The sequence below is a fragment of the Rhipicephalus microplus genome, chromosome 3, assembly GCF_043290135.1.
Source record: "Rhipicephalus microplus isolate Deutch F79 chromosome 3, USDA_Rmic, whole genome shotgun sequence".
Taxonomy (NCBI): domain Eukaryota; kingdom Metazoa; phylum Arthropoda; class Arachnida; order Ixodida; family Ixodidae; genus Rhipicephalus; species Rhipicephalus microplus.
Window position 1 is genome coordinate 138,656,169 of NC_134702.1, and position 23,231 is coordinate 138,679,399.

The 23,231-nt window shown below is 45.7% G+C and overlaps 1 protein-coding gene and 1 long non-coding RNA gene across 4 annotated transcripts in view; one reads left to right on the forward strand and one right to left on the reverse strand.

Annotated features, from left to right (window-relative positions):
• Nucleotides 1-23,231, forward strand: part of LOC142803950 (uncharacterized) — a 227,908-nt gene that overhangs the window by 178,472 nt on the left and 26,205 nt on the right. The gene's annotated exons all lie outside the window — the stretch shown is intronic.
• The window catches only part of spoon (A-kinase anchor protein spoonbill), a 100,668-nt gene continuing 80,278 nt past the window's right edge, over nt 2,842-23,231 (reverse strand). For all 3 annotated transcript variants that reach the window (XM_037422094.2, XM_037422099.2, XM_075890321.1), the window contains 6 exons: nt 18,115-18,364; nt 14,839-14,981; nt 11,277-11,457; nt 9,468-9,615; nt 5,852-5,919; nt 2,842-4,738 (listed from right to left, as the gene is read on the reverse strand). In XM_037422094.2, coding sequence (XP_037277991.2) covers nt 4,536-4,738; nt 5,852-5,919; nt 9,468-9,615; nt 11,277-11,457; nt 14,839-14,981; nt 18,115-18,364 — 993 coding nt within the window. In that variant the 3' untranslated portion in view covers nt 2,842-4,535. The remainder of the gene's footprint in view (nt 4,739-5,851; nt 5,920-9,467; nt 9,616-11,276; nt 11,458-14,838; nt 14,982-18,114; nt 18,365-23,231) is intronic.

Here is a 23,231-nt window from a genome sequence, read left to right on the forward strand (position 1 = left end):
TTTCGGTTTAGAGACCGGACTGGGGCAAACTGCTGGATTGTACACACTTGCCTGGAAAGTTCAGCCTTTGTTTTTATAATGCCAAATGTGCTTGCTTTCTATTTTTGTCACAAGCATGAGTAGGAAGCAGTCCTGGACCATTGTTTGTCACATCCAGAATTTGGAAAACAGAGACTCCCCCCCCCCCCCCTTTTTTTTGGCTCCAACAAACTACAAAATGCTTTCTTGCAGTGCCATTTTAAAGAAGCCATGGCAATGGTTGCTGGGAGATATTAAATCATTCGTGCGTCAGCTTTTGTGAACTTGCACTGCATAGATTCTGATGATCCTGCCAAAGCATTTGTCTTATTTATCAGCAGCCACACCGGCTATTTAAGCTGCAGGAAGAGTTCGTTTCCAGACTCTCCGCAGTGTGCTGTGCTGGCAAAACATGTCTAGTATCTAACTACTGTTTAAATGCTCATAAAAGCAATTTCACAATTTTATTATTGCCTTAAATGCACTCCTATTATTCTGACAAAGCTTTCGGGGTGCCTTGCCCAAATCATCATTTGAAGGATTTCATTGTTGGGCTTTCTGGTGCATCAAAATGAAGTATTTCTGGAAACGGGTTTTTTTTTTTGTGCTTGCTTAAACAGGTGGCAAAGCCACCTACCTTGTATGCGCATTGTCTCCATCGGCCCTTAAGTGCTCTTGTACTATCAATACACGGCCGTGCTGCACCGTTAAAACCACATAAAAGTGAAACCTAATATACAGTTATTCAGCATGATGGGTAGCCCAGTCAGTACACAAAATGTCCCAGAAATGTTTGCGTAGATGAATTTAGTATGTTTCAATCCCTTATAAATCCCGAAATAGTGCCAGAGATGCCCTGAACCATTTTTGGATGTTTAGAAGAAATGCTGAGGCAGGGCAATAGTACCTTTCATAGACGCCATGAGAATGAGTTGAGCATGTTCTTAAGTTACAATGTCCTCCGGGGACGTTTTAAAAATGTACTGGAGATGCGTTTCCATTGTTTGTGGTCTGTGCGCTTTCTGCCCCGTGTGCATGTGTTTGCTGTGCAAGTGTTCTTCGTACACGCTCATAATCGATGAACGTGGCAGTGATTGAGAGTTTAATAAATGCAGCTTCTGATCAGAACAGCATCAGACATCCTTAAGCAACTACCCTATTGACCACATGGCTGTACTATAGAGGCATCCGAAAAATTCATTGTCTATTTCGTCAGTGAACTCATATTAAATGCAAAGCATAATTTTTTCGTGAACTGCAAGCAGTTTTGGCATCTATATGTCTATCTATCTAGCCACCAACATCTGGGTGCCCTCGTGACCACCCCCTTAACTTGGGGTAAACCAATATTAGTAGGGGAGGTCGAGATTGTTTGACGAATTAGACTCGCTGGTCACGACACGAATGTCACAATCCCATTGCATACGTCCTCAAACACTTTCCGCAAGACAGTAGCACATACCCACAGACGGGTATGTGCCACAGGTATTAGACACTTTATATCTACATAGGAATTGCGAGAACACAAATGGGCAATTTTAATGTGTGAGCATTAAGGAAAATGCTGACATGGGCTGTGTTGACCAGACGAATGTAAAGAAAAAAAATGTCAGGGTCTTGGCAGGAAACGAATCCAAGCATTCTGCGTGGCAACCAAATATTCCACCACCAAGCCACTCCCAGCTCTCGCAACTGCTTTTTAAATCGACCGTAATGTCCGTGACGCGTCAATAGGGGATGCAGTGATGGCTATCAAAGTTTATCGAAAAGCAACATTATATATGTACTACTACGATACAGCAGTCACGTCGGGTTATGTTCACAATGCACTGAACGCGACTGACAGTTTATATCAACCAAGGAACGGTGCGAACAGACATTGATAAACAACGTCGAGTGGGCAAAGCTTCAAGTCCTAAGGCACCGACTAGTATAAAGGACGGACTAATAGATGGACAGTACGGGTGATAGTGTATTCTGCTGTCGTATGGTTCATTACACAAAGTGACGCCTATGACGCCTGATAATTAGCGGTCACAGTACTCCATCTGCTGTAACCAGTTCTGGCGCATGCACCATGCAAGCATGGCATTTGAGATTTGTTTCCAATATTTATGCAGAGAGATTTCCAGTTCACTAGTGGTGTTAGACTAATAGTGTTAGTCCACAATGTGCAGTGTACCAACAGTAGTACATGAATTATTGAAGCCATGCTTTTGTAGTGCTGCAGTGGAGGGGTATAGCTTATAACTTCAAAAGTTGCCAGTAGCCCCGCCACGGTGGTCTAGTGGCTAAGGTACTCGGCTGCTGACCCGCAGGTCGCGGGATAAATCCCGGCTGTGGCGGCTGCATTTCCGATGGAGGCGGAAATGTTGTAGGCCTCAGATTTCGGTGCACGTACTCAGATTTGGGTGCACGTTAAAGAACCCCAGGTGGTCAAAATTTCCGGAGCCCTCCACTACGGCGTCTCTCCTAATCAAATAGTGTATTTGGGACGTTAAACCCCACAAATCAATCAATCGATCAAAAGTTGCCAGTACGTGAGACACGTGTAACTATATTATGTGTGAGCGTGGATGAGGGCGGAAATCGGTACTTTTGTGCATAGAAATATGGTGGTTCGTCAACGTTTGCAGGGAAAAGTCAATAAAATAGAAAATTTTCATGTCTCTGAATGGGAATTTATAGGCGTAGCACAGAACATCACTGGTAGGATCTGCCTTTTTTTTTTTTTTTTTCTGTAAACACCAAATGCATCACAAGGTTAATTTTGGAAGCGCTATTGCTGCCTTTTGCACAGCAAGGAAGACTAGAACAAATGGAAACGAGAAAACAACTCTTTATTATCATCCAACTCTTTAAACTTTAAATAACGGCACAATCTGTCAAAGCAGGATCCATCGATGCGCTGGCTGCAGCACTTTGCAAAACAAAATCCATGTAGGCCGATGGTCGGTGTACACGCACAAAGGAAAGCAAAGTGAATGAGGGAATGGGGGACACAGAGGGGAAAGAAAAGAACAGAGCTTGCATTGGACACACACACACACAGGCACGCAAAGAACTCTATTTACAGGCAACAATGTGACTGATCCCACAAAACTTCCCCGGAAGAAAAGCAAAACCTGCCATCTCCGCTCAAGATGCTGTGGCATAAAAATTGCAACGCTAAAGCAGCTGACACTACATGCTAACTGGTCGACCGATGTGCGTTTTCCCAGCCTGGGATGGCTTGATTCCCGCGGTAGTACAATATTTACAGTGAAAACGAAATGGTATGCATAATTGGAGCCATGAAGGTGGACGACCTTCTCTTGTGCGCTACGTCTTTGTGCCACATTGCTCTGGACACGCTCGCTGCCTGCTGGGAGGAGAAACTACGCTTCCATCTAAACGTCACAAGACGGGAATCATGGCCACCCGGAGCCACTGCATGGAGTTGTAACATGTCTGCAGCTAACGAGAAACAGAAACAAAGAACCGAAGAAACAGACGGCAACCCCGGAGCAAGGCTAGGGTGGGCCACCGTGAGCATTTCCCCAAAGATAGGGCCGGTGACACGCACAGAGTGGGGATGCACTGCCCTCCACCCTGAAATCACACTTTACAGAAAGGAGGTCCACACGGACAGTCGATGACCCCTGCCATTCCCTCATCTAATAATTGAAACTGACTGGGGCACGAGGCCAGAGCCACGGGTCCCCCGACAGCGGTAGAAGCCTAGGCTTTGCAACAGGCACGAGCCATAGGAACTGTTGGCTGCCGTAGTTCCCAAAGTTTGGCTGGGCTGTTATAAAGAATGGCCAGTCGGCGTACGACCTTGGTCTAGAATATGCGGAAGCATTCGAAGTTCCTGGCTGCCTGACTCTAGGAGTGCTGGACGACTTGTACGAAGCTGAATTTTGATTCCGTAACCCTCTTACGGCGCTCTTAAAACCCCCCCTGTGGGGACTGAAGAGTTCGACGTGTGCACCATACTGATCGTCAGGTGCCGACAGCCCCATGTGGAAGGGTGGTGGGCACGCCCGCCTACGAACCGATCGATTTCGGTGATTACTAGTACTTGCAGGTCGTGAGCTGTAAGCTCCACGATGCAAAGGGTTGAGCACCGCTGTGATCCGTTGTTTGGAGGAGGGGTGTGGCCTGCAGTGTTGGCCGTAGCTGTCAGCCTCGTGATGCACGGTGTAGCATGGCAGCGTGGTGCGAGCTGTTGCAAAATGCTGTGGTGACCGATGTGACACTGTTTCGGATGACTGGTGATGCTTAATGAAGGCCGCCTCAAAGTGCAGGGGTGAAGGTGACACTGCACTGAATGGCATCTCATGGAGCTTGATGTCTGGCGTGTGGCCACCAGTGTGGTGGCACGTCAGGTGGCACGACTGACCACGTGTGGTTCGATACTGCGCCTGCGGCAGTGATGGCAATGAGGACGCCGCCCCCCATGGTCCGTGGAGCCCCCGGCATTGGCGCCGCCGCTGTGAGCCGGCAGCCACTTCCGGGGCCCGGACAGTGTGCGGTCAGAGGGGATGTTCTAGCCACCGAGCTACGCCGCGGTTGACCATTTCTCGGTTGATGAACACACTCGAGACTCCCTGTACTCTGTACAGGTGCACAAGGGGAATACCATTGTCGGCGTAACCAACAATCAGGGCTTGCAAGATCTGTCCCTGTGCCAGATCTTCGAATGTGGCACATGCTTCGGGTGACCACAGATTGTCATCTGCAAAGAGAGAACACGCCATCTGACATACCGGTCTGCCACTAGAAGTCTTGCATAACTGGGCTCATGATATGTCGGCAGCATACTACCCAGAGTAAAGACCTTTCCCTCCCCTACTACAAGGCCCTGAAAAATATGGCACAGCAAGTATCAAGGCCTTCTGCCAAAGATTTCAATATGATTTGATAAAGCTTTTACAAGGTTTAGAGAACTGCCCTACTTATTTTTACAAAGATTCAGAGTACAAACGTAAGTAAGAGATCAACTCATAATTGCAGTTGATTTGTGTGTGGCAACATGCAGTAAACAAAATTAAGTGCCTATCTGGTTGCTCACATCACAATAGTGAATTGGACCTGCATTTCTCTTGCCTTTACACGTAATGTAAGGTCACTGTAAAAAAGGCTTTGCTGGTGTTGCATTAAGCTTAAGTAGTCTCCAGCTCAACACAATTGAATTTTTCATGTTTGGGGTTAATCTTTTTATACTGTGCCATGAATGAATACGTCACAGCTTTGTTGTAATGCCAACTGAAAATTAAGTGAAGTAATACCAATAATATTCAGTGTTCCATGCACCAAGACCACACTATGATTATATGAGATGCCGTAATGGAGAGGTTAGAAAATTTTGACCATGTGGTGGTCTTTAATGTGCACTGACACAGCATACTGGCCAAGTGCTGAAGTCTACTCCGCCACAGACATAACCAAACAATGATAACAACATAAGTTGCGTTGTGTCCTTCTTACAACTTCATTGCATTTAGTCTACCACTTCATTAACTGAGTACCTTTGCAGCTCGTAGTTGCTAACCATAAAACAAATCTTTGTGCACAGTGGTTGCAGCAAACAGTACAATCCAACTGCGTGCCTGCTGGCCGCATTGTACATGGCGCCTTTGGCCGTAGCTCAACAGCTTCGACACCAAAGTTCGTCACCTGCCGTGGCGTTGGAAAGTTTCGAACATCCGCTTTTTTACCTACTGGACAGTAGAAATAGGCTGGGGAATTTGATGAATTAATATCAGACCGAAATTTGTATCAGCTATGTTCATATCCCCATCTACACTTTAGTGGAGAGAGAAGCCACCAGGGTGGGAAAGTGACTCACCTTCAGCAGGTTGCACATTGGCGAGGTAGCACTCTGAAGCCTGGAATGGCAGCATCATGAAGTCACTCCTGCAAGAGAGAGAGTGAGAGTGCATTTGCTGACATCTGCGGAATTTTCAGGTGGGAAACAGGTCCGATTTGCAGGGTTTTTACGGTACATGTTACACAAGTGCTACAATATCGTGATCCCATGAAGGTCTCAGTAACTGGTACATTTAAACCTCGATATAACGAACATGGGTAAAACAAAATATTGGTTATAACGAATTACAGTTGAGCCCACATACAACGGCCCGACTTGAAACGAATGCTCGCTTAAAACGAACAATATCTCCATGACCACGAAAATACACATTGTTTCAATGGCACAAAATCACGTTTACAACGGAACGTCTCCGAGCACCGCCGGTTGGTTACAGTTCGCGCGTTACCGACTTAGCGGGAAACCACTTCAAACTACCGATCAGACATCAGCAAGGTGCCCATAGATTCTTTTTGGTAAACGCCAACCCTGCCTCTGCAGCCCTCTAGTTGCCGCTCTCCCCCTTTGTACCCCCCCCCCCCCCCGCTACTATGAGCACCCCGCATTGCCAGACGAGGCCCGTGTTTTTTACACTGCCACCGATTTTTCAAAGACCAATCAGCCATCTTCCCTGTTTTTGATCGCTGGTACTGTCGCCACCTTCGCCAGCCTGAAGTGACCAGACCATTTGTCGACGTCGTCGGCCACCGACTGTATCCTATAGTTTGCGTCTTGTTTTATCATATCATTCTAGTACACGCCCATACGCTAGCCCACCGACTCTAAGAATTAGCGATTCGTTTTGTGTTAAGGATCTGTTCTCGCTCACGTCGCACTTGGCTCGGCATGCCACCCGCACGTGTGCGTAAGCGTAAAAACGGCTGTTTATCTGCGCAGAACGAATCGTGAAATATCGGAAGTCAGTGAGGCCACGCGAACCCGCTGGCGCAACAAAACGATTCTTTGACCACGGCCGCCGATTCATTGAATGTGATCTAGGCGGCCGTGTTTTGACCTCTACGCGCACAGACACTCTTTCAAGTTTTTCTACGCCTGAGTTGCGCGCTTCGCGGACCTTTAAAGCAAGCTACCTGACCTGCCTCCTTCCCGCGCGTTATGGAAGGTCGCCTTCCCACCGTATCCTCCCCTCTCGTCACCCTTCGCAACTTCTTGCCCTTCTCTCGCAAATCTGCTCTCCTCTCTTGATAACAACTCCTTCGCCTGTCTCCACCGCTCCGCGACGCCAGCCACGCTGGCTTGATTTCAGAAGTTTCGTCCGATTAGAAACAGGCTCAGAGCTTTACCACACGCAGTGGCATGTGTGTCGCGTGTGCACGTCTCGCTCGCTCTTGGTGTGCGCGTGTGTGGTCGAGACGCACTCAACAAAACTTCGAAAGTGGGACCACTTGGCTTTGGCGTAATCTGCACGTTAAGTGCCGCGTTGCGGAGCGCTTGCTGTTGACTGCCTGGCAGCCAACTTGCCGCTTCGGGCGTCCCGGTATTCAGCTGTGGGGATGGTGAATATTTCGTGAGCGCAGTCTACATGCATGCGAAACTGTTTCCGTGAGGCCGACTTCGTCTACATCAGGCCCGTTAACGAGCCTGAAGCCTCCGAACAGGACCACTGCGGCGGCGATTTGTGGCAATGCGTCGTCCACTCCGACATGGGAAGCAGGTGGGATACCTGTTGCAATAGCTTCATTACGGCCGATGATCATGATGCCGACACCACGGAACCGTGCACGGATTAGGGCATTGTGAATGAAGTACGCGGCAAGAGCGATTTGAAGGAATCGAATTGCGAGAATGACGAAAGTTTGGTGTTAGTGCTTCACGCAGCTTACCGTATTTACTCGATTCTACCGCGCCCTCGATTGTATTGCGCACCGGGTTTCCAAGACGAAAAAAAAAAAAAAAAGTAAGACATCGATTGCAACGTGCACCCATTTTTCTCGTTGACCCACACGATCACACCACTCGGGAAAAAGACTCCTTTCGGGAGGTACGGGGGAAGCTTGTGCCTATCTGACGTGCAACGGAGCATTGCCGTCACTCTAGTTTTACTGTGGCCCGATGTCAGTACGCGAACTTGCTTCGCCACCTTCTTCTCGACGGTTGTGGTGCCAGGCATGTCGAAGTAAAGAGCCGTCTGATCGGCATTCCCGATTTGCCCAAGCAGGGAGCCGTTGTTGTGCCGCAAGTTTTGGACGAACCTCTGAAAACTGAAGCTTTTCTTCGTACTCTTCCGGCAACTTTTAGCGTATGCCCGTTCGCCTTCAGAGGGAAAAGCCTTTCCTCTTCATAAAGTTAGTTAGCCAGCACCTGCTCGCTTTAAACTGGCTCCGCATTGGCTCTCTTTCTAAGGCTAACTGCATAGCCTGCACTTGAAGCAGTTCTGTCGTCACGGGCCCCTGTGCCGCTTACTGCTCAATCACATACTCGCCGAGCAGCTCTTCAATTTGCGGAAACCGACCCTGCTGTGGTCCGCTGAAGCCTTTGCGTGAATCTTTGCTGTCGACAATATTCTGCTTTTGTTTCTGCCAGTCCCGCACGCACGTTTCGGGAACTCCGAATGACCGCGATGCAGCCCGATTTACGTCCGTTTCGGCACACGCGATGACTTTTCTTTTAAAAGCGGCATTGTGGTGCACTCGTCGAGTTTTTGGAGTCGGCCCTTCTATGCGGTCAATGCTAATGCACACCAAGATGACGAACTTCTCAGCACACGTACGAAGTGCTGCACATGCGAAACCCATAGGCAGAAATGGCCGACGCGCCATGCCGACGCACGTAGGGGGCGGCCATTTTGGAATGCCGATGGCAATAAAATGACCGTATTAATTTTTTTTTTCAAACTCGATTCTAACGCACATGCGATTTATGAACTCGCTTAACAGGAAAAAAGGTGCGCCTTAGATTCAAGTAATTACGGTATGCCACCACGGGCCTCGGCGAAGAGCACGCAGTTGTTTGAAATGAACTTGAGGCCAACTCTTATCGCTTCTGCTCATCGAAACACGTGCGTCAGACTTCTTTTTGGGCAAAAAAATGTTTTTTACTCGCAACTTTTGAAAAGCTGTGTTTCATTTACTACAAACTACGGGATACAATGAACGAATGCCATGTCAGGCACAGGTTTGTTATCAAGGGGGCTCGCCTGTAAGTGAAAAATAGTTTCGCAACAGCTACAGTGCTAGGAATATACCTTTATAGCGTAATTCTGGATATAACAGACTTATTTTCGTGTAAGATGCAACTTCTTTAGTCTATGTCTAAAACTGTGCACTTGTCTTTTTGAATGCAGTCTACTGGAGTGGAATAAATGTATACTTGCTTACATTATAAATCAGCAGAAGCCTACTATGTGGGCGTGTTTTTCCCCCATACTGAATAAATATGTGCATCTTGACCTCATTTTATGAAAGAGCTGTATTAAGCACTCTTAAAATTTTCTTCACAATGCAGCCACAGCGCAAGACCTGCACATTTATAAGCGACTCCTCCTTGCTCCTCATGCTCAAAGCTGCGGTACAGAGCGGTGGGTGTTTGAAGAGAGAGAAAATGCCGCTAAATGGGCAAAATTGTGGGACAGTACCTAATCTGGCGGAGCAGTGACGTCGACAGGGTCATGTAGCCGCCGTAGTCGAGGAACTTGACGTCGCACTCGTCGCTCTCCTCCGAGGGCCCCACCACCAGCGCACGGTACCAGCCGTTCCACACATGGGCTGCACAGATGATGCCCGCTGCAAGGCAGAGAGGGAGACAGTGCACTTGTGACGCACGAGAAAAAAAAGAGAAGGAAAAAGCAAACAAACAAGAAACCCCCTTGGAAATAGCTGATAGAGCATTATGAAAAAAAAAAGACAATTCCAAGATTTGCGATTAAGCAAAGTGTACTAATATTAATATATACAGAAAAAAAAATCATGAACATTTATGCAGTGGCAATATTGAACACAATTTCTCTCAAATGACAATACAGACAGAAAGGAAAGCACTATGACACAGAAAGAATTTTGTGTAGTCCAATAACACTCTCCCTCTGCCTAACTGGGCAGATATTATTCCTCTAGCTAAAGGGCCTACGGGAAAGTACATCTATATGAGTGCAATGTTTCAGACAATACCGCAAGTGAATTACAATATGCATCCACAGAAAACCTTCATGAAAACATTTCTCTTGAAGCAAATAGTATATCCCAGTCTAGCATATTATTCGACAGCCTTGCGAATGCACATAGTCACTTGATGCACATAGTAACATGACGATGAATGTAGATAATTAAATTTTTGCAGAGTGTGATGCAGGTACAACATTGCAAAATAATTATTTCATTAAGTGCCCTTGACATTGGGAAGTTTCACACTAAACCCACTTATAATTGCACCGCTGCCAAAAATTTGCTTCAGCAATGAAGCAGAACACGCTTGTCTGATTACCGTATTTACTCGCGTAATCTTTGCACTCGCATAATTCTCGCACCCCCCACATTTCCCAACAAAAATAGGACTTTTTTCCTCGTGTAATGTTAGCACCCCTGAAAATTGCCGCAATAATGCCGTCTGCTCGTTACAGCCATTGATGATGTAGATAGTGCGAGCCATTTGAAGCCAACTCTTCAGCATCAAACGTACTATTATTGCACAGAGATTCAATCCAATCCAAGCCAAGCCATAACTGCCAGCCCGTGTTGCGGTACTTGCTACACAGCCAGACGGCACTACCTCTCCAGGTTGCGCAAGCTTGTGGCTGCCGTGATCTAGCAAAGTGCTAATGCAAACTAGCCATTGGATAAGCTAGAAAGGCCCGATATATTTATGCAAAGAAGGCTAAATAGACAGCTAACTAGACGGCGGCCATCTGAAGTCCCATTTCACTTTTTACATAGGCAGCAAAATAGACAGCTTTGACGAGACGGCATTATAGACAAAATTAATGCAGGCTACTTTGCTGTCCAAGCAAGATGGCGCCTCAGCGAATTCGCTCGGATGGCTCAGATCTTGCCGGAGTAGTCCTCTGCACACAAGCTGAAGCTTTTTGAGACGCTCAATGTGAGTAACATGCAATTTTTCTTAGATATGAACTCTAAATAGGCTAAAAAATTAACAGTTACGTTTGTTTTTATCTTAGCTTTTTCTTCCCGACGCGAGGTCTTGCCACATAGACGCAATCCAGACGCGGTCAATTTCTCAGACAACATGGGTGCGATGCTGTCTTCTGAGCTGTCAGTGTAACTGTCTAGAACTAGAGCACAGCCTCTGTGTGGAAACAGTTTCTGTGTAATATAAAGTACGTACACGGGCAACTTTCCAGTGGGTACGGTATTACCATACCCTAGGCACGGTAAACCAGTGCTGCTAAATTAGAGCAGGTTGTGTTACCAGGTTTGGGGTGAAAGCGCACCTTCAACAGGATGGGGCAGAGGCGGAATGTCCAGGCCCTGGCCGTAGCACGCTGCCATGCACGAGTCTAGCCGTGACAGCGACGGATATGTCGGGTGAGTCGGCTGCTGGAGGAAGAAGTGGCCTGCAGTCACCATGCTGGTGAGCACCACATCACAGGTCACACCTTCGGGCAAGCGCAGCTGAAACAGAAGAGCAAGCACGCCACCTGTCAAGTCACCAAGCCGAGTGGTGATCCCTTCAAAAAACATTTGGCCTGGCAATTATGTCCTTGTACTAACTGGCACAGCTGCACTCTACATAACGTGCAACACGGTAGCGCGTGGCAAGATCACCCTCGTAGCTTCCACTGTACTTGGCGACAACTTATCTTGACACTTGAGCGAAGGCTCCAGAGTTATGCACGTTAGTATTGCTTCTTTAGTAGTACAACAGTATGCGGCCAATTTCGGTTTTGCTCACTGGCATCATTAATGCATTTAGAAAGTCACATGCGCGAAAAATGTGAATGAGAGAAACATCTAGATTGTTCTGTGTACTTTTTATTACAACAGTTCGAGTAAACTTTTCTTGGAGAACTAAAAGGTGCATATGCAGCCACACACTGATCCACTCACCTCGTGGATGCAATGTTTACTTTGGAAAATGGGCTTGCTCGAAAGGTGTCGCCGTCTAAGAAATTGAATGAAAAGGAAGGCAGTCTTGCGAAGTGTACAATAACTGCATTCTACCTACAACTTCCCAGAACTGTTTTTTCAGGATGAATAAGGCAGCATTTATTCACGCAAGACAAATGAGAAAACTATAAGCACACTAAGTTGCTATTTTTTTCATGCAATAGTAGCCACACAATTCTGTTCTGTAGCTTTTACAGAGCTGTCAAAAAAGTTGTAAGCACTGCTCTCACGTGGGGATGATCTGAAATAAGAGAAAGTCGTTTAGCTGTGAAAACTAGGGCAATTTGGAGTCATGCTCAATATGCAGGCTTGAGGGGCCATGTGCTCCTGTTGCTGCAAGGCATAAAAGTGCAACTGATTCACGACGTTACTCACCCTGGTGTTACAGTAAGTTCAGCAGAACAAGGGGTCTCTGTTAGCGAAGCCATAAAATTGCTCTTAACATTCAACATTACTTAATATGCTAGATATTTTCAAAGATGTCCAATCAGGACAAAGGAAGTGAGCATGAATAAAAGGAAGAGGTAACACATGGCAAGACTGGCGATGTTACGCCGCGAAATTTGACATTACTGGCCATTTTGGTGCACATGGTGAGTTGGTGACATCTGTGCAAAATTATATAAAAAAAAATCTGGCTGACTGCACATCTAAGAGCAGAGCTTGGCAATCAGCCACGTCAGGGTAAAGTTCCCATTTAACAGGTGCAGTGAACTGTGCCTTCTACTTTTGTAGACAAAATATTTACGATGATAAGTGGGGTTTAATGATGCAAAACCACCATATGATTATGAGAGACGCAGAAGTGGAGGGCTTCAGAAATTTTGACCACCTGGGGAGACGAAATATTTATTGATGTGCACATACATGAATGGTGGCAGCTGCATTTATAGGGAGGGGAGGGGAAAGCACAAACAAAAATTGTGTTGAAGGCAGAGAGAGCTACAGTGAGATTGCTCAAATGTCCAAACAAAACATGCACTGCCATGAGTAGAGTTACCACTGAGGTGAAAGTGACATCATTGCGTTGGCCTCGGCGCGCTAGGCGCGGTCCGGGCAACTGCCAAGGGCCTTTGTGGTGCCGCCCCTCGTTGAACCACTTCGGCGAAAGGTGTTCTTAGTGCCGATGATGACGAGATCCGTTGTCTTGCTTCCCTAAATGTGATATTTTCCTTAACTTTTATAGTTATTATTTCTTTTTCATTTTTTCCAGGCTGGGCATGCTCTGGAGTATGCGGGGTGACTACCTTCGCAATTAGCACAAAGGACCTCGCGCCATGACTACATTCATCAGCACTGTGGCTGGTTGTGCCACACTTAGCACACATCAGCTGCCCTCGGCAGCTCTGGGATGCATGACCAAATCGCTGGCATTTGAAACAACGCCTCAGGTTTGGAATGAAGGGTCGGACATGGAGTTTTATATAGCCAGTTTTGAGAGTCTCAGGTAAAGTGGTTGAGCTGAAGGTGAGTATCAAGTGCATTGTTGCTATTTCGTTGTTGTTACATCTGATTTTAATGCGCTGGACATGTATTACACCTTGGTCCTTCCATCCATCAAGGAGCTCTTCTTCACTCAGTGTCATCAAATCGATACCACGCCCTTCACTGTATTCATGGTACGGTGTGCGCTCACAGAGACGGGGATGTTACCAAAGGCTACAAGGTGCAAGAGTTTATTGTACTGTTCCTTGTCTTTTAATTCGAGAAGCAAATCTCCACTTGTCATCTTCGTGGCTTTATAACCGGTTCCAATGATCTCTCTCAAGCACTTGGCCACAAGGAAGGGCGAGATTGCTCTAGCTTTTGTAGATGATTGTTCGCAGTGGAAGACATGGTATTTTGGGAAAGTTTCTCCCTTTTTGGGCCAATGTAGTGCAGTTGCGTCGGTGCGTACCCTTTTCGAGGCATGATCAGTTAGAAAGGAGATCGAGGATCCCATGGAAAAATGTGGATTTTTCGGTAACAGCGCCTACCACCCACCAGGGAGCCCAACAAGGGGACGTGGCAGAGCATATGGACATGTCTGCGCAACGCCAGCAGTACGCAGTTACTATAACCCAATATAGTTTACCCTAGTTTGGATAGCCACACAAGGTTGACCCTTGCCGCTCGGAAAAACAGAAGTAAATTGAAGAGAGGAGAGAACAGGAAAGATTGAAAGTGAGAGAGAAAGACGAAGATGAGAGGGAGAGACAGGAAAAGGCAACTGCCGATTTCCCCTGGGTGGGTCAGCCCAGGGTGCCGTCTACGTGAAGCCGGGGCCAAAGGGGTATGTTGCATCTGCAGGGGGGCCTTAAAGGTTTGATCACACAGCATCAGCTCAACCCCCAGGACCCCCTTTTCCCCGGACACGACAAAGCCACGCACGGCTAGGCGTGGGAGAGAGCCGGAACCCCCCCTGTTAGCTCGGGTCCGTGGTGTCGCTACACACCAAACGCCTGCTTAGTTATGAGCCCGCTTAGTTCTGTTATTAATGAGGCATTTTCGTTTATTGGGAGTCCAATGTATTATCTAAAGTAGAGGTGCAATACAGCAGTAGAAGTGCATACAGTGATAAATGCTTAGCATGAAACAATGAACTGGTCTGTGTGACAGTAGAAAATATTGTGTACCAGTGAATGAGAAGTCCCGTTTTGCACCTAGTGTTGTGGTTCACGGTAGACGGAGCACCACTAGATGGCATGGAGAGCGATGCAGTCTGGTACATGCTCATGTAGTCCATAAACTTTTTGGCATCTGCTAGCGTAGTCAGTGAACTTTTGTGGTAGACTGTACACACACATATTCCCCTGGCAATCGTTCGCATAAATTATGCGAAAGTGAACACAAGCAAAGCAGCAGCAGCTGGGAAAAGGAGGGATGGAGAAGCACCCCATAGAATACCTGTAATGTCTCTGGCAGCGTGATTGTGCCTGGGTAGTGCATGGGCTCCACGTTCACTTGAATCAACGTCAGATGGGGGTAGACATGCAGGGGAAACTTCTTCCTGATGAGCTCCAGTGCTGTGCGTATCTCCTCTGTCGTACCTGCGTGGTTATTGAAAGCAGTGAATACACCATGTGAAACCCCTCGCTAGTGCCACCACAGACATTAGTATACAGTCGCACCCCACTGCAACGAAACCGACAAGGCGCAGAAAACATTTCGTTGAAGCGAAATTGGGGGGAAAAAAAGCCAACCTGACCTAGCAAAACAAAGGCATTTATACTCAAAACGTGTCCGCTGCTTTTTTTTTTTTGTTTCGCCCAGCGTTTAGACGCTATTCTCACACATGCATAGTGCCACCATGTTGAAAAACACGCTAAAATAACGGCCACAACAGCTTTTGTGAACAAACCTAGCAGCTGGACCAGCATGCTATCCCCAGCAGCTGTCTGCCATCAGAAGGTATCTGACAATGCTGAGATGCAGGCGTGGCATGCGGAGTGGCGACTTATGCCTCATTCTATGTTATTCTTATCATCCACTATGATGGCTAGCTTATCTTGTTGATAACATAGACGCACAGCCACTCTGAGCAGTGACCACACTGGCCAAGCTCGAAAATAACCAAAAGCACTGGCATAAATGAGGCACCATTCCGCGATTCAACCCAGCAGCAGCGTGTAGAAAACTAAGCTTCAGCTTCAGATTGTCTATGACTCAGAAGCAAGCCAGTGGCAAAAACAGGGCAGTCTCATTGCCATCACTGTTGAGCAATGGTGGCCTCCATGCTTGGTAAACGGCAGCGGTTTCTGGTGATGCCAATGCCCGCTTTAGACTTCGTAGACGTATTTTCTTGTTCGAAAAATGCATCAAAAAGCTCAACATTGTGTTTACAGCACAGCATTAAATATCTGAGCTTGAAATTACATTGTCAATTTTCGCTGAAGCGGAACGACAGAAGAAAAAATATTCGTTCTGACGAGAATATTTATGCATAGACTTCAATTGCTGTCGGGGACAAGAGAATGTCATTGAAGCGGTGTTCATCGTAGCGAGGTTTGACTGTACAAGGGTGGCCATGTGTGCAACACTTTCGTGCTCACTACAGATGAACACCTATACAAGGAACCTGTGCCGTTCTTGTCCCTCGTATATGAGGTCTCTGCATATGCAAAATAGAATGAATGTGACTAACACAATGACGACCCACAGAAATGCACAAGCCACTACGCACATTCAATACTTTCCCTACAATGGTATTAAAGAATGATTTTTCTTCAGCAGAGACAGATGGTTTTTGTCAGTTAAATTTAGCCAGGAATGTTGCGCTTAAAATTCATTTAGATGCCTACATAAGAATATTTTCTGGCCTAAATGTCTTACTTAATGCATTGAATGAATGGGTCCCGTTGCAGTCTTGTACTTTGGGACCCTCTTCTGTATATTTTACTCCCTGTAACATTATTTTATGACATGATAATAAACTGATTGATTGATTGATTGAAAATATGCAAGATCTCCACCAAGTAGACACTGCGAACGCCTTCCTTGGAGAACCAAATTCGAATACATATCTGCAGCGGGTGAGTGGCTAATGCACAGTTTGCTATGAGCATTTTTCATAGTACTGATCTTTAGTGCACATTTCAACGAGTTGTCTAAACAGAAGTCTGTTTTACCAAACTATACAAACAACTGCATTGACTTGCACTAGATCTTGTTAAATGCATCCTCATTATCCTTCTCGGCATGTTTTAGTCCAGTGCAGATGAAGGCCTCCGCCAACGATCTCCAGCTCACCTTATACTGCCTTATACTGTGTGAGCAGTCTCCATTTTTATCAAGGCAAAATTCTTAATTTCGTCGCTCTGTTTAACTCCCTGCCTTCCCCAACAGCGTTTCCCATCACTTGCTAACCATTCCACTGCTCTTGCTGTCCACCCAGTCTTACACATTGAGTGACCAGCCCAGTGTTTTTTATAGATGCAAAGCAGCTCTTTGACTAACCTCGCTAGTGCTTTCCCTTCGCTGCAACAAGCTCCACTTACAGCACGTGCTGGAGCGGTGCCAAGTAGGTCACGCCCCAGCTGAACAGTGACAACAGGCTCCCCTCGCAGTGCGCTCTGACCTCGCTTTCTCTTTAACCTGCCGCTACCGCAGGCGGCTACACCAAAGACTCATCGGTGCACGCACAATAAACGTGACGTCCGCCTAACGTAAGCATTGAAACATGCCTGCATGTGTTATCTCTCCCTTCACCTTCTCCACCGCTCAAACGCATATCGAGAGGTAACACTCTTTCGGCTAGTTGATCTGCAATAGAGAGAATGCTGGAAGAGGACGCTCCTTTGCCCGAAAAAGCATGCACATCTTATCAGCGTGCACTTCACAGATCACAAGGCCATGGTAATCAAGGGGAAATGCTCGCGAACTCCTGTCCAGCGCTCGTGTCCACTCTGAAGAAATGACAAGACCTACGCCAGCCATCCCTTCAAACAAATCTTCCAGTGCTCATCACAGCACCCACGTTAGCGCCGTTCAACCTGTGACACCACTCGTGCGCAACGCTGCTGGTTCACATCCCACAGGGTTGCTTTTAAGAAGATGGTGTGATTTTTTTTTCTTGCTGTCAACTAGGATATCTAGCTCCTGTGACCTCTTACCTATTCTGCCGTCCTCCCATATGTTAATGTTATTCTTATTATTTAACATTCCATTGCCTGCTGCGTGGTTCTCAGTTTTTTTTCCTGGTGTTTTTTTTTATTCTCCATGTATCAGCCCAATATACGAAGCAAGATATGAAGGGTCTGCAAAGAACTGTCCCCATAAGCTTAATAATATGAAAACTATTTCAACGAAACACCTTTGGCACCATCATCATCATCAGAAGCAAACTAACGTAAACTGCCTCTTGTAGTCACACTACTATGTACAACCTTATTTCACTAGATACCAGCAAACTTGCTACATAACCTGCGGTCTGTGGATGACAGATACACACACAACTGAGCCTTGCTTTGACACTTCCTCAATCTAAATATTAGCCTCAATACTACCAGGAAGACAGCGAACAGAATGTGTCCTCTTGCCAGACATACAGCCCATTTTTAAGTTCAATGGCCCTAAAAATCCTATAAACTGTTTGTGACTGCAGTGAGCATGCACATATATAAACAAACAAGCCAAGAACGAAATCCATGCACACAATTCTCCTTCCCCAAAATGCACCCGCACCTTGAATGGAGCAAATCTTGAGCTTAGAAGAAAAGGGATGCTGCTGCACATATATGCGGGTGTTGGAACGAGTTTTGATGGCGGTCACGTTACGGCCACCCTGGCCGATAAACCGGCCGCACAGTTCTCGCGGCAGCTCGAACTCATACGTGCGTGGCAGCTCTTCCTCGGGAGAGAGGTTCCCAGCACCACCGGCTGCCTCACTGCCACCATGGATATCACTGCCACCCTTGCCACTGTCGCTGGAGCCCTGAGAAGAGAACAATGAAGACCCCAAATCAGAATGACTGCAAAGACTGATATTTTGCATACATCTAGTAAATTAATGAACCAAGCTGCGAGAAAACTAAAATGCAAATTGAATGCTTGAGAATGTACATGAGAATCAACAAATCGAACTCTTGACACCGTAAAGAAAAACAGCACTTATCTTTTTTACCATGCCCAGGTAATGCATGGGCATGGTACGTGGTAATAGAAATTAACAGCAAATGAAAAATATCGCATTTGCAAAAAGGCAGAAAACTAGAACTGAAGCCCAAACTGAGAACTGTCCTTGTGTGACATATTCAGTGCGCACACACACACACACACACACAGTATTCTGCTGCATTGGTAGTGTACATTTCTGGCTGCAGCACAAGTTTGATGGTGTCGGCCACCCACACTTTGTTTCGATTTCTAGCTTCTTGACACTGTAGAGGCTAGTAGGCTACATCCTTGAGCAGCTGTACGAGTGCTTTTGTAACTTATGATGCCATTCCCAGCCTCACGTCGCTGCTGAGGCCAGCAATTTTGAGGAGCCAAGAAGACTGTTCGATGTAATCAATATAGTTCACTTGCAAGCAATCTATCGACCTGTGAAACTTGCAATTCCGCATAAATGACAGAAGTGTGCAAAGAAACATACCCAAGAAATTTCATCAACATCCTCACGCCTCGAAAAATCGCCAGAGTGGGCCTTTTAATCAATATCAAATAGAAAGAGAAAGTCTGTACCCTATGCACCTATACAACAGTGAATGTGCTATTCAGAGTGCCATCAAGTCAGCAAATCCTGACCCCAAGTGCTTTGGACAAGCAGAAGTTGTACTAGCGGAATAGGTACTCCCCTCTAGCATTAAGGTGGAGAAACATGCATATACAGCTTACATTGCATGTCATCCACTAGATGGCAGCATTTTCTCGAGAATTTAGTGTTTTCCTGCGATAGCAGCATAGTTTTGCTATTGAAAGACTGCATGCGGTGGTGGCGGCCCATGGATAGGTGGCCCGTGGACATGAAAAAGAAGCTATTCGCTTTTGTTGTTTTTTTAAAGTGAGGATGATTCTAGTACAGATATTTATCTTGTGTCTAAAAGTGAAGACAGCGATGATCGTGACTTGAGTACCTCCTCCGGTGATGATGAAGAGAGCTCTGCACTAACACTGCGAGTACCTGCCGATGACGCCGCGTTGCGTTATTCCACGTTTTGAAATTTCCCACACAGGCACAAAGCTTCCATAGTGATATAGCCCTAGGGTGCTCAGCCTGCACAAGTGGGAAAAAAATGTGGACTCTCTAACTGTTTTATTTATAAGGTTCTTAACTTTATTAGCAGCAAGTGGCTGGTTTCCTATGTAATGTTCAGAAATGAACTTTATTCCATTATTTGACCAAGCATGTCTGAAAATATTTTTTTAAACATTGACTAGCTATCTTGTAGTACAATCAAATTCAAAATAACCATAACAAAATAGATACTTTCTGACCGGAAATTTTGAACGATAACAAAAAAGAGCACTTAAGGGGTTAACGAAAGCATAAGCATAAAATGCCTCCCAAAAGTGCAAATAGGAACCACATTTTTGCTATGCCACCAGTATAATCCAGTAAGTTTCACATGACATGCGTGTTAGTAGTTATACAATAGCCAAGTTTGTCATCTACAAGCAGAAGACACCATGCGCTCAATTTACTCACTTCTCAAGACTTTATCAAAAACCCTTCAATTATTCACTAGATGAGAAAAACAAATGGCAACAGTTAGGCGAACAAGTTTTCTGAAACTAACAAGTCAAAATATGGCTTATGATACCTGTAGCGAAAATTCGAGTACAAACATGCACAGATAAAACAAAACACAGAGGATGCTTTAGCTTCCTTTCGAAGAACAAAATGCAATAGCATAGCAAAAGCCCCGTTTGCACACCTTCTCAATCGCTAGCCCCAATTTTCTTCCCAGTTGACACCTCGGCCATGCCACAAGGAAAGTAACGTCTGTGTGAATAACATTAACTGTTTCATAGTATCCCAGTTCTCTCTGCAAGTGCAGTTACGAGGTGCCAACCAAACCAAATTCGCATATTACGCAAGCAATCTCCCCGTATTACGCATCGTTCAAATTGCACTCATTACACAGAACAGCACAAGGTGGTCCCTGTATGGACAAATTATTCCACACAAAAAAATATACTATCAACCCTTTTAATTCATTGCATAAATTACACATTGAATTAAGGATAACTTCTGCATGAACACTGGGCAGACATTTATCAATCTATGCTCACATTGGAAATAAGAGCAAAATATGGCTCTCTGCATTCTTTCTTACTGATATGACTAGTATTTCTGTATGAAACTGCACAAGTTCTTGGTTGTTTATATTCTGAAAATGTACAGCATATGACCTTTTTTTTTTCTGAACATGTGTGCTACCGTCACTGCTTTGTAGAGGTAGCTGTAAACCTCTGTGAATTTGCTTGCATTTCAAGCAACTTTTATCCGCACTCTCGTCAGTTGTTGATAGAAATAAAGAAGTTATTCTTCTTATTTGTATAGCATTTTCCCCCAAGCCAGGTTCAAGCATTGGCGTGGCTTTGTGGTAGAACACCTTCTTGCCTCGACTCACGCAGAAGTCCTCGGTTTATTTACCACTTGATCAAAACACTTTCATTTGAATCTCAAAGTTTACGCCATGCGTGATGCTGACTATTGCTCAAAACTAACAATCACGACACTGGAGTCTGTGAAATGAGCCCGTAAACACTATTGTGCTTTTTAAAAAGCATGTATGTGGAAGGAAGTATAGATGTGTCTAGCGCAAGTTGACTGGGCAGTGGGAGCCTTGGCTACATCGAGAGATTTTTTTAGAGACGACTGAGTGTTTTGTTCTGTCATGACCTTAAAAAAGAATGAACCGTAAATTAAGCGGGACAAAAAGCCATGTGAGTGGCATGTCAAGAGGGAATGGCTTATGTAGATGCTGCCACAGATTGCATAAATTTGTGGTCTTCAGACGACGACATGATGTGCCTACTCAAAAGTGAACCCTTCCCATAGGTAGCAAAAAACCACACAGTGTTTAGAAGCTCGAAATGGGAGATGTAACGAAGATATTGCATGAGAATGCTGAGATGGTATTTAATGAGTGTTCTTCCCATTGCAGCTCGTTACATTGGCACAAGAAGTCTGGTCCTCGATTGTGTAACAAATTTTTTGTTCAAACAGCTTTAGCACGTGCTGGCACACCGTACTAGTGTGCAAGAACAGCTCAGCTTCATGAATCTTGATTTAAAATATCATACCCAACTTCTCACATTTGGCAGAAAAAGGTTCATTATCAATGCAGGATATGAAAGCAAAGTTTTAATTTTACTCCAGTTGGCAATGTCAGAGTTCCTCTCATATCCGCGGCACATTCAAATCAGAAAAACCCATAAGAAATTGCACAAGATGAAGCGGTGCTCCCTTAAGAATGTACTTTTCACAGTCTACAACCAACCACAGCCACTGTCAAATATTCACGCTGCCGCAGCAGGGCTACTTGAAAACTTCAGGACTGCATCCCTCAATACAAATATAATGCTTAAGTATTCAGTATATCCAGGAACACATTACACAATCTCAGGTGGTCAAGGCTGATATGGAGTCTCAGGTTCCAGTGTGCATGATACTCTGTTATAGTCATGGCACCACGTCAAACTTCAGAAGTTTTTTTGCTGGTCATGTTTTTTTTATAGCAGATAAAGACTATCATTCTGTTATCGGTGGTCGCTTCGCTATTTCGCAGATATAAAATATGAATAGAGCTTAACATCATGGTTAACCTGAAATTTGCAAAACACCAAACCTTGCAGAAGAACACTCCTCAGGCTAATCAGGATGAACACCGCCAAAAAGACTATGTGGCTGCATTCATCCGTAGAACAAATTACCAGCAGTCAGAGTATAAAAATGTAAGTTAGAGTATGAGAAATCTACAGACATTAAGGCATTTACGTGCATTGGATAAATGTTTCAGTTCACCTTATTATTAATAACTTGCTCATTTCCAGTGATGAAAAAGGGCACAGCGTGTTAAAAGCTGCTTGACAAACGAGCAATGTGGCAGAAGCGTGCAGTCAGCGCTACAACGCAGGCAGCGATTGATTTGTGATTTGTGGGGTGTAGCGTCCGAAAACCACCATATGATTATGAGAGATGCCGTAGTGGAGGGCTCCGGAAATTTCGACCACCTGGGGTTCTTTAACGTGCACCCAAATCTGAGTACACGGGCCTATAACATTTCCGTCTCCATCGGAAATGCAGCCGCCGCAGCCGGGATTCGAACCCGCGACCTGTGGGTCAGCAGCCGAGTACCTTAGCCACGAGACCATCGCGACGGAGCCGCAGGCAGCGATAGCACACATTCAGAATACAAAAGATAAAAAAAAAAAAATGTTCTGCCACAATAAACAGCCAAAGAAGTAAAAATTGACCTCGTATCTGCATGTTATACTGCAAATATCGTCGAAAGACGACAGTCTTGCGTTTGGAGAGAGTGAACAAAATGTTTATTTGATGTCCTGCGCAAGAAAATCGGTGAATGGTATTTTGGAGACGCTGCGTTAGAGTGCCGCGAGCATGTGTCGGAGGCAAACGAGCGCATCAAGACACGTCACACGTGAGACATGAGCGTCATCTGGCAGTTATCTTAGAAAACGAAGCGTGCGGCTTTGGGACAGGCGCTCGTCTCAGAGGTGACAAGAGGTAGGACTCGAGAAGACGGGTAGATGCCACCACCGTGCCGTCTTAGCAAAGCGCTGGAAACACTCGCCTTTTGGAGCAAGCGTTGCATCGTCAGCGCAGCTGATAA